Source organism: Branchiostoma floridae, chromosome 1 (assembly GCF_000003815.2).
Source record: "Branchiostoma floridae strain S238N-H82 chromosome 1, Bfl_VNyyK, whole genome shotgun sequence".
Classification (NCBI taxonomy): domain Eukaryota; kingdom Metazoa; phylum Chordata; class Leptocardii; order Amphioxiformes; family Branchiostomatidae; genus Branchiostoma; species Branchiostoma floridae.
Window position 1 is genome coordinate 3,778,794 of NC_049979.1, and position 14,314 is coordinate 3,793,107.

General features: G+C 44.5%; 1 protein-coding gene across 2 annotated transcripts; it reads left to right on the forward strand.

The window, feature by feature from the left end:
* Window positions 1–957: 957 nt before the first annotated feature.
* On the forward strand, window positions 958–12,325 carry LOC118429981 (suppressor of cytokine signaling 5-like). 2 transcript variants are annotated; one of them, XM_035840643.1, is made up of 5 exons: window positions 958–1,329; window positions 1,455–1,897; window positions 10,431–10,653; window positions 11,003–11,110; window positions 11,546–12,325. In XM_035840643.1, exons 1-5 carry the CDS (start codon window positions 1,327–1,329, stop codon window positions 12,257–12,259), a joined length of 1,491 nt encoding a protein of 496 aa, XP_035696536.1. In that variant the 5' UTR covers window positions 958–1,326; the 3' UTR covers window positions 12,260–12,325. The 2 variants fall into 2 exon arrangements, with proteins under 2 accessions (XP_035696536.1, XP_035696527.1); XM_035840634.1 differs by having other exon boundaries at window positions 959–1,329; window positions 1,455–1,912.
* Window positions 12,326–14,314: the final 1,989 nt, after the last annotated feature.

Genomic DNA, 14,314 nt, shown 5'->3' on the forward strand with positions numbered 1-14,314 from the left:
CGAGCTATCCATTGCCAAAGGCACTTACATACAAATCTCGCTGCAGCAGTGAGAAAAAGCGGGGGGCTGTACTTACCTTGCCTTGCCTCTAAGCCTAAGGCCATTGATTCCAGAAACCACACAAAGTTGGTATCTCACCCTGTGGAAAATACCTTCTCTCCTGTCATTTTGTAATTCAGACTCTGATCACAAAGTTGGGTTACCTCAGCAGATGATTACAAGGGGTATTAGCTGCATTGATTAAAGGCATTCACTGTGTTATGTTACTGGTGTTTTACTTCTCTGACTTAAAATAATGTTATGCATGTATCAGACTATGAATAGTATGATGATTCAATTATTGATGAAAGCAAAGGCATGCTCCTACAGGATCCCAGGGGAGGACAGAAACAAATCTGACTTGTACTATGTAGGTTAACTTTACAATCAGGGAGTTTAAAACGTTAATTTCCTAAGTATTATTGAAAACCTTCTTTGACGACATGTCTGATAATTGCACGCCTAACATGTCTGTGCTGCATGCATTACGAAGGTATATACTAGTATTGCCCAGACGACACCAGCTCCAGCGAAGTCCGCACGTGCAGACACGCCCCCTACCGTACCTCCACCATCACTCAGGCAGGACCTTCGTTCGGTTCAACTCAATGAGCCAAACGCCTTCCTTCCTCACTCTGGTGTACTCAAACTCCCCACGTATCTTGTGGAGACAGGTTCTCCCTCTAGTAGACACTGTCAAAGGCCAGTCAAGGGGGACAAAGGGCAGTTTTCATCTGCAAACCCCGACAGTTCTGCAAACCTTAACGAACCGCCGCCATTTTGAGCAATTTCACTTTCACCCTGGGAACAAGTGACCAGGTCACGTGACTCCATCATAATAATAATATCGGGTGTATTTTAAGCATGTTTTCATTCCATAAATCACTACACACACGTTTTGATGTTATGAAATATACACAGACATCTTAATATGCACTAGATACTCTGTACATCCTAAATTAGTATCGGATTCAAAGTTTTGAGATGTGTTATTTCACGTTTGTGTAATAAATGCCCTGGGGCCGAGAGCAGCCGGAAGTGACGTCGCCAATATTCTCCGGATTATCCGTGAGTGCGGTCACGAGAAGCAGAAGCAGCTGTGGGAGAATGAGGAACTGAAAACGGCCTCGTCACGTCTTTTCCAGCTGCTACGTTACGACACAGGGCAGGCAGGATCCTCGGGAACGTCGTCGGGTCCTCCCGAGGGGATCGTGCGCCGCCTTGCCGACCCCGGGACGCTGGGAGGCGGGGTCCGGCGGCTTGCTGCAGGGTGGCCGGAGAGTGGACATGGTGGGTGGCTCGGCGGAATGCACTTGAATTTTACCATTACAAATCCTGACCTTTTCTTCTCCCACTGTCGCGAGTCACTCCCCATTGTTGTTGAGCCTCACGCCCCTTCTGCTTTCCCCCCACAGTTCTCCGTGTTCAAGCGGAACCGACACAGGAATACTCGGAACCCGACCATGGCCTCAGCCCCCAACTCTAACCAGGAGGAACCACCACAGGGCGGCGGGCAGGCAGACCAACCCGCCCCGCAGCCAAGCGAACAGGCGCCCGATACCAGCAAACAGGACGATCCCAGCCCGACAGCGGGCAAGGAGGACAAAAAAGAAGCCACCAAACAACCACCAAAGGACTTAGGTGCTCGTCCTAAAACAAATATGCCATTCCGGAGAAAAGGCGCGAAAGACAAGTCCAAGTCTAAGGAGAAAGACAAGGATAAGGAACGCAAAGGGTCCGACCCAGGCCCCAGTCCCGTAAAGAAGACGTTATCCATCAAGGACAAGTTCAGGAGAAAGTCTGACCAAGGAGGCGAGGTTCCTTGTGAGGAGGGACCGACCAGACCCAACAGAAATGGGTGCGTCTGTACAAGGTAACATAGAGATTATCAAGCACGGTGGGAACATGCTTCCTGTATAAATGTACTTTCACTACTTTCAGTTTCACCAAATCCTGTCCAAACTGGAATAGTCTGGTGCTAGTATTCTTGTCTGTGCGATGTACTCTCGGAATGTGTTGTTGTTATGTTTATAACAACCATAACACGATAGCTGCAGCATTTTGTAACTTGGTGATCTATTTTTGTTCTGAAATCACGCTACCATATTGTCCTGGGCTTCCTTTAGAAATCGTTTAGGTTTCTGAGAGCATTACAAGTGCGTGGAATGTGGGGAACAATGTGGAAACGGATCTCGTTTCTTCGTGGAATGTGGTGGCAACAAAAAATCTGGGAGCTGCATTATTCTCATAAAATAACTGGGGCAATTTCCTTGTCAGAAAGCAGGAAATAGGGAAGAGTTCTCCAAGCAGATGTATGAAAGGATTAGGTTCAGTCTTACTCTTAGTTAGTATTTTAGTATTTGAAACATTTACTTTCTGTTTCTTCACCTTTTTAAGCCTTTGTTACTTCTCAGCCCAATGCCACTAGAGATCGATATCATTTTGTGATTATTATCATTTGACCCCTGATACTCGTCCCAACTCGACCTCCACGAAAAGCGGCCCGGATGGCCGATTGGAGCATTTTCGAGGATAAAGTAAAGGCAGAAAAAAAAGAGGGATAAATGATGGACCACAGAAAAGGCTGCAAAAGACTAACACAATGACAACCCCGGCAGGTTTATCTGTTTGGAGATTACAATTAGGTGCTCACAAAGGAGAGATTATTACGTGTGTGCCCCAGTTTCTTAGATGTCTTACATTACAACAGGCAATGTTGAATCAGTGCATTAGTAGTCTTTAGATGCTAGTCTTCAATTCCACTTCTCTACCAATCATAGCATACTGTACATACTGAGATGTTCCTAATTGCTTTATTTTCAAGACACCCAGAAAATCATAATGCCGCAAATGTGTATTGTAATTCTACTGTACTGCAGAATGCACTCTTTCAGCCGAGAACTTAAAACAGCATGAAAAAAATATCTGTCTCCCTCAAAAGAAAACCAATGCAAAAGTAAATGCATCTACAGTACACGCCAGTTGGTAAAATCTTGCAGCTGCCAATGTTAACCTCACAGGGGGATGTACAAGAGTACTTGGGGTTGGAGGTCTGAGCTAGTGGTGAAAATTGTTATTGTTCTCTGTTCAGTACATGTGTATTACAAATTTCAAGGATGGTAACTCACTAACTGAACAAAAGGGTCATGCTTCGACTGAGATCAAACAGAAAGAAGACAACATGAACACAACCTATGAATCAGTGGAAAGGTTTTGGCTCCCCAGCAGCTCGCTATGGTTTCTGATACAGCACACTGATATTGTGATTTTTTATCTCGTTTCCAGCAACGTTCAGTATGATAACAAAAATCCCCTGAAAACATTTACTTCTGATGAAACAAAACAGCAGCACTTTCTATGTTCCTTCCTGTTATGCGCCCACAGAGAAGTTTCTAAACCCCAAGCTTGATAAGTAGAGACCACAAAGTTGATCCCTGCCAATACAAGGTGCCCATTTGTGGTTTCTGAACTGTTCCACAAAACCAACCCGCCTAAGTGGAAATCCAGCACACTGGCGGATCCAGAAATTTGCTAAGGGGGGGGCGCGCACCATGACGCGGCCGAAGGCCGCGGCCGCGCAGCGCAAGCTGCGCGGGGGGAGAGCACGAGAGGGGGGTTCCCCCTCTCGTTGGGGGGGTATGGGGGGCCTCCCCCAGAAAAATTTTAAGAAATAGAGGCTCTCTGGTGCATTTTAGAGCCATCTCTGAGCAAATTTGAGAAGCAAACGAACACTAACTTTTTGTCATGTCTGTGGCTGTCTAGTTCACGTTAGGGACATTTTTTTACTATTTTTATCAACTACCTAACAAACCTAACGAAGGCTAGTTCCTCCTTGTCAATATTCATAAATGACGCCACGCTACACAAACAATATCGCAAAATTATTTGTACCTGGCTGCCAATTTGCCTTTCACCGCGAAGCGGCTCGCGCTCCTATAAAATCGCATAGAAATCTCGTGGGATCTGAGCGGCTTGCCGGAGACGATTTTGAAAGTGTCTTACGCATTTGAAATTGCATATATTTCGGACTCTTTTTGCTTCTGCGGTGGCAATTGATGACGATTAATCGGGGGAAAATGACAACAAAAACTTCAGCACGGTCATTGCGGCGACTGATCAGAACTGGAGTGGGGAGGGGGGTGTCGGCGCACGACGCCGATTTTCCCAAGGCGGGGTCGACCGGTTGCGTCTCTCTGATGACGGACGATAGAAATCCCCAGTTTATCAAAAATAATTAAATTCCGCTGATTTTCTGGAGATCTTACAAAATTTTCACGCTCTTTCTATATCTTTGAGCGCCGATTTTGGCTTACAGCGACCCACCAGTTTCATGGGGAGAAATTAATGCGGTCGCGACCCGGGCCTTTACCGTAAGTTTACGTGACTCGAAAGACCCACTAGTAATTGCAAACTGCAAGTTTCTCTAAATAATTACCAGAAAATCTCCTTTCAAATAAGCGAATTAGTTTTATAACGTTGTCAATATTCCTAGCATAACTTCTGAAGACCCCTAGTAGCCTGGGTTTATCTTGCTAATTTTTTTTTTTGCCAGCTGAAGGGGGAGGCGCGCGCCTGGCGCGCCTCCCCCTGGATCCGCGCGTGCAACATGCGGAAGTGACGACAACTCCCAACTTCCCAGCCCCACCAGATTTCCCTGTCTAAAAGAGCTACTACTGTTTTGTGTAGTGTTAAATGTTGAGCGTACATGTACAGTGTATTTGCCTATCACCAGGAACGATAGCAGACTCGTGCTGTGTACATCATGTACTGATGTAGCCTCCACCAGGCCATCCTACGGATTGTAGAATTCTTGGTTAGGGTGAAAAATTGGCCAGGAGAGTCAATCACATGGGAATGGTAACATGTCTGCTGTAACTGCTCAGGCAAATGTTACTCCATGGTGGCCAAACTGTAGTCTCTACCAGACTGACTACGCTGGCTATTATAGGGAGAATTATTTGCCAGGTGAGTTTTGCCACCAGAGGCCAGGAAATATGAGCCTAAGCGTGGACTGACTCCTTTGGTCAATTTCCCAACTTTTTTTGCCAAATTCTACAATCCCCGTAGGACAGGCCTACTACCAAACTACCCTCAGGGTGGTGAATCATTCACTATAGCCAAGGGGGGTTAGGTTCTGGTTCTGGTAAAGACTACATGTAGGACATGTAAGTAAACAGGGTAGGACTTCCATGTGGTGGGAAGGGTCATGGGGTCACTAGGTCAGGTTTGTTGACATGATAATTTGCTGGGTCAGGGGTCCTGTGACAAAATGTGTGGCTGACAAAATCCCTCACCCCTTTCAACATAGATGGGTCAAATTTCTTCTTCTGACAAACAATCGTCCAATACGCGACAATCCAATCTCGTTGGGAGGTCTCGCGAGACTGTAATCTGGCCGCGCGCGCGCGTGATTTGACAGTCGGACGGTAACAGCCTTCAGCAGCCCAGCGGCTAACAATGGCTTCTCCCAGCATCGACTCGATCGAGTCAACTTCAGAGATTCGTTGTGCTTTTATTTGGCAACATCCGCCGGTAAATCGGCATGCCATGAGCAGATAATATTGTTGTGAACCTATGGACTCGATATCGTGCTGTAAATTTGCAAATTTCTGGTCATTTTGACAATTTTTGACGGGCGGTTTATGCTTGCTTGTCGTGAGAAAAACGTGCATATAGGCGCGTCGCCTTACTTGTAGTTACTCGGATAAGTTTGGCTCAAGCCGTAAAAATATCCCACAAAAGCGTACAAGTACCATCATTGGATCCTTGTAGATCCAAACTCGTAAGACTTTCGGCGATTTTGACCGTAAATTAGTCGATGGCAACATATCGACTTTGGGAGTTTACGCGTACGTGAGTTGGGGAGGGGGGCGTGTTTCCTCGTATATGCGTTCGTTTTGATCAAGGCGGAGTCACTTTTCCGACTATGATTTCAGTTTTCGCCAGATGAAACTCCACAAAAACGTGAACATATCGATGTAGGGTCCTTCTGGGTAGAAATCTAGCATGGTTTCAGCGGCTTTGTGGCCGACTTTTTTGGTTAACGTAATATGTAATGAGTGGGTGTGTCTGCAAATGTATAACGTTTGGCATTTGCTGTTCTTTTTCAGATCAACGAGTCGCGATCGAAATTCACATCATCAGGGAAATACTGCAAATCATATGGATGCAATAGCCGTCAGTCCAAGTGTGTCAATGAAGAGAAAGTGCCAACATGCATTATATTTTTCAAGATCCCCCCAAATGTACTTGATGATAACACGTTACTTAAGCACTGGGATTGTCTGGTAAAAAGACAGCTCGGAAGGGATAATTTCACCATGAACATGAAATTAGAAATGTGCGTTTTTATACTTTTTAACGGGAAATGTGTACATCTACTGCATGCTAAAATAGGCAGTCCAAAGAACAAAGGTAGACAGCAGTGCAGCACTCAAGACGTCACACAGGTACCACCACCAAGTGCAAGGGAATGTCTATTGCTGTAACTTAAATTGGGCGGACTTCGTTGTCTACTTTGGCAGGGATAATTTATTCTGCGAACGAATTAAAGTAGACTCAGAATGGCAGAAGAAGAATATCCCAAAGCTTGACCACTTTCACAAAACAGCCATACTACCGGAGCTGTTCACTCAAAGAGCCAAAGGAGGTAAGAAACTCTATGGTATGTATGAAGAAAGACTTCGGAAGTTGTTGATGCAGAGTGTCCAGACCACTGCATCGGCAGAATAGAGTGGACTACTATGTATAGCACAGGGAAGTGGACACCTTACGGCTTACCTGTCTTAGGTCTGAGTAGGACGATGTCTCATTTGTTGCAAAAATTATGCCACACAAAAACAGTCAGAGATGTTGAAAGTTCACATTTTAATACAATGTACATTTCAATGATTATGTGTATGAAACATTACCATTTCCCAAAAGTATTACTTATCGGATGCTTATTTTCGTCAATACTGTAAATGCTGTGAGAACTTGTCTATCATTTGGAAAAAACACTAATGATATATACATGTAATTATCATTTCTCAAAAGCACGAGTTGCAAAGCTCTACGAGATCGAGTAAGAACATATGTTAAGACATCTTTTATAAAACATAAAATACGGCTATTGCATCCATATGATTTGCAGTATTTCCCTGATGATGTGAATTTCGATCGCGACGCGTTGATCTGAAAAAGAACAGCAAATGCCAAACGTTATACATTTGCAGACACACCCACTCATCACGTATGAAGTTAACCAATAAAAAGTTGCCCACAAAGCCGCCGAAACCATGCTAGATTTCTACCCAGAAGGACCCTACATCGATATGTTCACGCTTTTGTGGAGTTTCATCCGGCGAAAACTGAAATCATAGACATAGTCGGAAAAGTGACCCCGTCTTGATCAAAACGAACACGGAAACACGCCCCCCTCCCCATCTCACGTACGCGTAAACTCCCAAAGGCCGATATGTTGCCATCGACTAATTTACGGTCAAAATCGCCGAAAGTCTTACGAGTTTGGATCTACAAGGATCCAATGATGGTACTTGTAAGCTTTTGTGGGATATATTTACGGCTTGAGCCAAACTTATCCGAGTAACTACAAGTAAGGCGACGCGCCTATATGCACGTTTTTCTCACGACAAGCAAGCATAAACCGCCCGTCAAAAATTGTGAAAAATGACCAGAAATTTGCAAATTTACAGCACGATATCGAGTCCCTAGGTTCACAACAATATTATCTGCTCATGGCATGCCGATTTACCGGCGGATGTTGCCAAATAATAGCACAACGATCGAGTCGATGCTGGGAGAAGCCATTGTTAGCCGCTGGGCTGCTAAAGGCTGTTACCGTCCGACTGTCAAATCACGCGCGCGCGCGGCCAGATTACAGTCTCGCGAGACCTCCCAACGAGATTGGATTGTCGCGTATTATGTCCGTGAACAAATACTGGGGGCTGAAAGTAATATGTATATATTATTGATTATGCACTTTTTTCAACCCAAAGTTGGAGCAGTGCACCTAATTTTAATTGGGTACACCATGGTATCTAATAGCAATAGATAGATATTTTGGGTTTTGTTGACTTTATGTTGTGTCTTGAATTTTTTTTGTGCACCAACATTTTTATTCTAGGCATGTCACAGTAAGGAGCTTTTATCAGGAGGAGAGAGCAAGAATTTTTTTCCATTCAGCTATGTTCGTAGCGGGCGACAAAATTTGATTAACACCCACGTGTCAAAAACCCGCATCTGCATACATTTCACCCACGCAAGCTTTTGTTTTCCCTTTGTTTTGTGGTCATTCATGGTGGGGCGGCCTGGGGATACAAACATTGTGTGTAGCGATCTGATTTTTGCGATTTTGTCGACGATGTTGAACAGAAGAGTAACTTCGGAATACATACAGCGGCGGCAATATTCTCTCTGACTGAGGGTGAAATTTCAAAGCCATACGGCGACCGGACAGCGCCGCCGCTCGGGTACGGGCTAAGCCTAAAGGCAAAATTGTCTGAGGCAAAGTCTACGAAAAAAACTGGTAATATTCCTACAATCAAGGATTAATTATGACTGTGAAAAACCTGACTCAATGATCACAGGAACCAAGTTTTTTTAAGTATGCAACAGATATATTTCATAAATCGATACAAATACAAAGTTCAAAATTATGCCTGGAGAACTCAAGACATTATATACGAAAACCCGATCGTAACGAAAACCATGAAAACTATGCTCTCCCGCCTTACCTTCACCTTATTCCAGGCCCGATGTATCCTCTAAAAACACGGGTGGTTCGACAAAAATGAGCAAGGTTCGACCAACAGTGAACACGCCATTTTACCGAGCACATCATCAACAGTTACGAAAAAATATCAGCTAAATGAAGAAAAACGTCATATTTTTTTAGTAGCCATCTGAAAATACATGTGAAAATTCATAATTCTATCGCAAGAAAACAGACCTCGATCCGCGAAAATAGGCCTAAACTGGCCCATGTTTGTTGTACGGCGAAGAGAAACATATCAAACTGTCCGCCATTGTGCGCTCTACCGCAAGATGACGTAGTCACATGCCTGCCGAGTTTTCCAAATAAGGGAATCGTCGGAAACCTGACCCACTTCGCCTCTTGCCGATCGGGCTTCGGGCTGGCTCGAGGGCTATGACGTAATGGCGTGGCTCATTAGCATAGAAACCGGCGCTACGAACATCAGATCAGACGGGCGCCGCGCAGGGCAGTAAACAAAGCCGGCGCTGCGGGATTTAACGGGCCAAACAAAGCCGCACAGCGGGCGGGTAACTTCATACTCTCTCCTCCTGATAAAAGCTCCTTGGTCACAGTCTGTTGCATTAAAAAATGAAATCTTATTTAGTGGGAGTGAGTACTAGTTTGGGAGCCTTAGAAAAAGACCAGTAGATTTGATGGCAGGCTAATGAACAAAATGGTCAAAACGATTTGTCAATTATGTGTATTCATGTGACATTTCAGGACTGCAGAATTGAGTGAAAAATTTCAAGACAAGCAGGCTTCCTGTAATCTAGCTAGATATATCTGATACATAATGGGGGACCAAGTGAGAGGAGTCCATTATGGGGCAGTTTCAATAACATTTGCTTTGTCTTTTCACACCCTGCCTCCAACATGGGGCCATAAAGAGAAGCCATAATTGAATAACAGAAGCCATCAATCACCCCAGGACGAGGTGGTGTGATAATGGCCCATGTTTTACATCACTAATCACAGGGGGTCCCAGGGAGTGCTATCTGCCTCACCTACATGACAATGGATTTCACACTGGCCCATTGTTCATGTGTTGTTATGTAAATGCCATGTCCCATGCTAACGAGGGTGTCATGGCTTCCTGACAGAGGGGCCCCCTGATGATTTTCCCACAGTTAAACTTGAAGCTCATTTGGGCAACTTCACAACCATATATTTGTCAAAAGCCAACATTATCATGTTTAACCTCATTCAGGTGTCTAAGAAAATATGGAAACCTTTGTCATATATTGCTTATCTAGAATTGCTTTGCTGTGAATTATGCTTAGCTATTAGATCACATTCCCAAACTGGGCCCTGCCCTGTTGCCAGTGTTGGAATGAAAAATAGGAATAGGATGTAAAACACAATATTAATGAAACACGCAAAACATCAAAATAGTTAGTCATATAGTCATAAGCACAGTTTGTGTATCTTTCTTGAAGTTGAAGTTGATGCAAAATTCTATTTTTCATGGCGTTTGTTTTCTGTGAAAGTCTATTTCATGGCATTCATTCCTCTCCGTGTCCCCCACAGATACGCCAGGACAGAGGACCACCCCCTGGGCGCTGGAGTCATTTTCATGGCGTTTGTTTACTGTGACAGTCTTTTTCATGGCGTTCATTCCTCTCAATGCCCCCCACAGATACGCCAGGACGGAGGACCATCCCCTGGGCGCGGGAGTCATCTTCAGCAGCGCGGACCCGTCCTCGGAGGCCGCCCGGGAGGAGAGTAAGTACGAGGAACTCCCGGAGCTCCCGCCCAAGCCGACACAGAAGGAGCCGCCGAAAGACGAGCCAGCGGACGGGAACGCGTACGGGGAGCGGGACTCGTTTCCCGTGTACGACGAGGAGGAGATGATGCGGGAGGTAACTGAGACACCGTAGTCTTTGTTTGAAATTTGCATTTTCTGTGTCCAAGTCCCCACTATTCTCTGGCTGGTTACCCCCAAAACGGGGAAGTGTTCATGGCAGGGAACTACGAACAAAGAACATCTACACACAGTTTAGATGCAGATCTTCCAGATTCAAAAATAGCACACTACCTTTTATTGTATCATTGTTAAACGACTCTTTATTAATAATGAAGTTTTTAACAAATGTTTTATCATTTTATGTATCATGCACCAATTCAGCCTTGTATAGCTGCAATGATATGTACATGTATATGCGCACTTGTTTTGTTGCTAATAAACCAGTCATCCATTCATTCATTCAGGTCCGCAGGCGAGACATCGAGGAGGGGATCGACCCGCCCCCGGGGTACAACCCGCCCGACATCACCGACGGCATCTGGAAAACCATCGTCCACCACGACCACGATGAGGTCCGTTTGTTTTTCAAGTTATTTTATTCAATAAACACATAAAAACCATCCAGCAGAAACAAAATATACCAGTTTATTTATAGAAATATATCTGATTCAGCAGAAATGTAACTGCCTTCAGGCCTAACACACGAGTTTTGTACAGTAGGTACAAACTTGTGTAAAATCTGACTGTAACGTTTGATCCACTCAAACTTTGATGTACCCCCTTACTCTTTTTAGCAAGGGTGGTGTTCTTCACAAATGTCCCATCCAAGAGGACATCCTTAACGGAAGCTTGGTACACATTTTCACCTGAGATGAGGAGGGAAATAAAAATTTAGATGTTAAGTGGCCTTCCCAAAAAAACAGCAAAGGTCCTGCTAGGCATTTAAACCCAAAACCCTTAGATTCTAAGTCAACGACCCTAACCACATGACTACCTCCCCACCTCAGGTGATCTCTGACTTCATCAACCGTAACCTGCAGAAGCTGACGGTGCCGTGGGAGCGGACCCAGGCGGTTCGCGCCGTGGTCGGCCAGTTCAAGCCGGCGCTGCACACCTACCAGAACCAGTTCGGGCGTTTCGAGGTGGCGCAGAAGCTCACGCCGCGCCGCATCCACACCCAGATCGACTACATCCACTGCCTGGTCCCGGACATGGTGACCATCGTGAACCAGCCGTACTACTGGGGCGTCATGGACCGCTACGAGGCGGAGGACGTGCTCGAGGGCAAGCCGGAGGGCACGTTCCTCCTCAGAGACTCCGCCCAGGAGGACTTCCTGTTCTCGGTGAGCTTCCGGCGGTACGGTCGCACGCTCCACGCGCGCATCGAGCAGTGGAACCACCTCTTCAGCTTCGACGTGCACGACCCGGCGGTGTACGCCGCGCCCACCGTCTGCCAGCTGCTCGAGCACTACAAGAACCCCGACTGCTGCATGTTCTTCGAGCCCATGCTGACCACGCCCCTCCCGCGCCCCTTCACCTTCCCCCTGCAGGCCCTCTGCAGGTCCGTCATCTGCAAGTTCACCTCCTACGACGGCATCAACAGCCTCCGGCTGCCGGGGTCGCTCAAGGACTACCTGAAGGTCTACCACTACAAGCAGCGCGTCCGCGTCCGCAGATTCGAGATGGACAAGCAGCCTGCCATCAAGATAACCACAGTGTAGGCCGCGCCATCTTAGTTCCTTGGTTCATGCTGAAAATCATGCAGTTCAAGATGTAAACAGAGTCTGGGAGGGCTGACCATACCTTGGTACACAGTTTTAGAGAGAAAATAATAGAGTCAAGTTATCCTCCCAGCCCTCTGTTTTCATCTTGACTGCAAGACAATGATATTTCTGAAAACCAAGGAAACAAAATGGTGTGGCCCTTACCTTAGGTCAGAGGTTGAAAATATTTTTCTGCTACCCACCAGATAGCCATAGCTAGGCTAAAAATTGTACAGTAAAATTCCCCTATGGCTGAATGTGTACTTTTCCGTTATGTTAAAGCTGTGTTATATCATATGTATGGGCTAGATAAGTGTGAAATTGTAAAATTGCAATCAATAATTTTATGAAAGGAAGTTGTTGAATAGATATATCTATTATGCGCAGGCATATTTTACTTTGCTGTGTCCATCATATCTGTAATGTATGATATAATAATATATGTAGACGGATTATTTTTATTACTGAATGAAGCACAAGAATTGAGCTACAAGGAATATCTTACAGGTAACTCCCCTTTCCACTAGATGGCAAGCAATGATTGAAAATTGAAGTTTTGTAACCATTGATATTGTAATTACCAAGAAGGTTACATTTTCGGCAGCGTTTGTGTGTCTGTCTGTCTGCGGGAACGATAACTCTAGAATGCCTCGATGGATTGTCTTAATTTGATACATGTTATGTGAGTAGGTGTCAATGAGACCTCAAAATGATTTTTTGCCCCTTAGTTGGAAAATTGTGATACAAGATGTAAAAGTGTGGTGTTAAAGGCAAAAAACTCTTTTATTATCTCCTTGAACTTTGTTAATTGCCCTGACATATCTTCAGTCAGTCATCAGTCAGAGCCACTAGTGGAAAGGGAGATGTTACAGAAACCAAAGTCAACATGTGCTCTCACCAAGAGGATAAATATTAGATATTTAATGTGGAATATCGTCTGAAAGGTTGTACAAATCTTGCCAATTATAAATGATAAGGAAGGTCAGAGGAATTTCTGAAGGTTAGACATCCAGGTGAAGTGATGTTTACCGACAAAATAATCTCTACAGCTAGATAACAACTGTCAGTAGGAAAGGGGTAGTTTTCAGTTATTCCTGAGAACCTGCGTATGTAGTGTTTTGCTCAAGATATTCATATGAGTAGATATAGAATCAAACTACCCAGAACTTGGTACTAGTAATCAGTCGTTTGTTGACTTAACTTCATGCTGAAACATCGAATAGTTGTCTTAGATTTTGCATTGTTACTTAAACATCTGAATCTTAAATCTCCAAAATACTTTGCAAACAGTTATACCATTCCTCTGAATGTTCATATTGTATTTCATGTTGATTTAAAACAATGTTACACATGGTTTGATATTTAGATGATTAATCTGTTATTGAGGTCTTTGATCTGATCCTTGTGAACCATGTTATGTATCATCTCTAAGCAGATGCGATGCTGCAACATTTTACACATCATTATGCAACAGTTCGTACCTTTCCCAAGAGATGCTTCTTTCTTTATCTCTTCATCTTAAAGTAAAGCCGGCACAACTTAAGAAATGAAAAAATATGCTGCAGAATATAGAAGTAGAATACATGTATAAACCAAAACTTCCCATCTGCTTGGAGCTTTATTTTGATGAGGAGGTTTTTTCCAGCTTACTCATTGTAGGTAGCCAAAGGTTGGTCTTCAGAGGTTGCACATTTCAATAGTTTGAATCCTCAAATGTTATGAATAGCAAAACATAAAATCCTCATGTGGAAAATTGCCAACAAAGTCAGGTGTTGTAGGGAGTGTTCAATTCAATTCATCTCCACACCTCACTCCTTTGCCTCCAGACAGACTAAGGCCTAGGGAAAAAAATGCTATGTTTCCTGTTTCAGTCCTGAAATTTCGAAAAAGCTTGGAGCAATTGCTGGCAAGCAGTTAAGTTTGTCAGCCTTTTCTAGGTGATTTCTAGTCCAGCAGTTATTCTGCCCAGACGTTGGAGCCTACCATAAATCCAGTAGCCTCTCTGTGGGCATT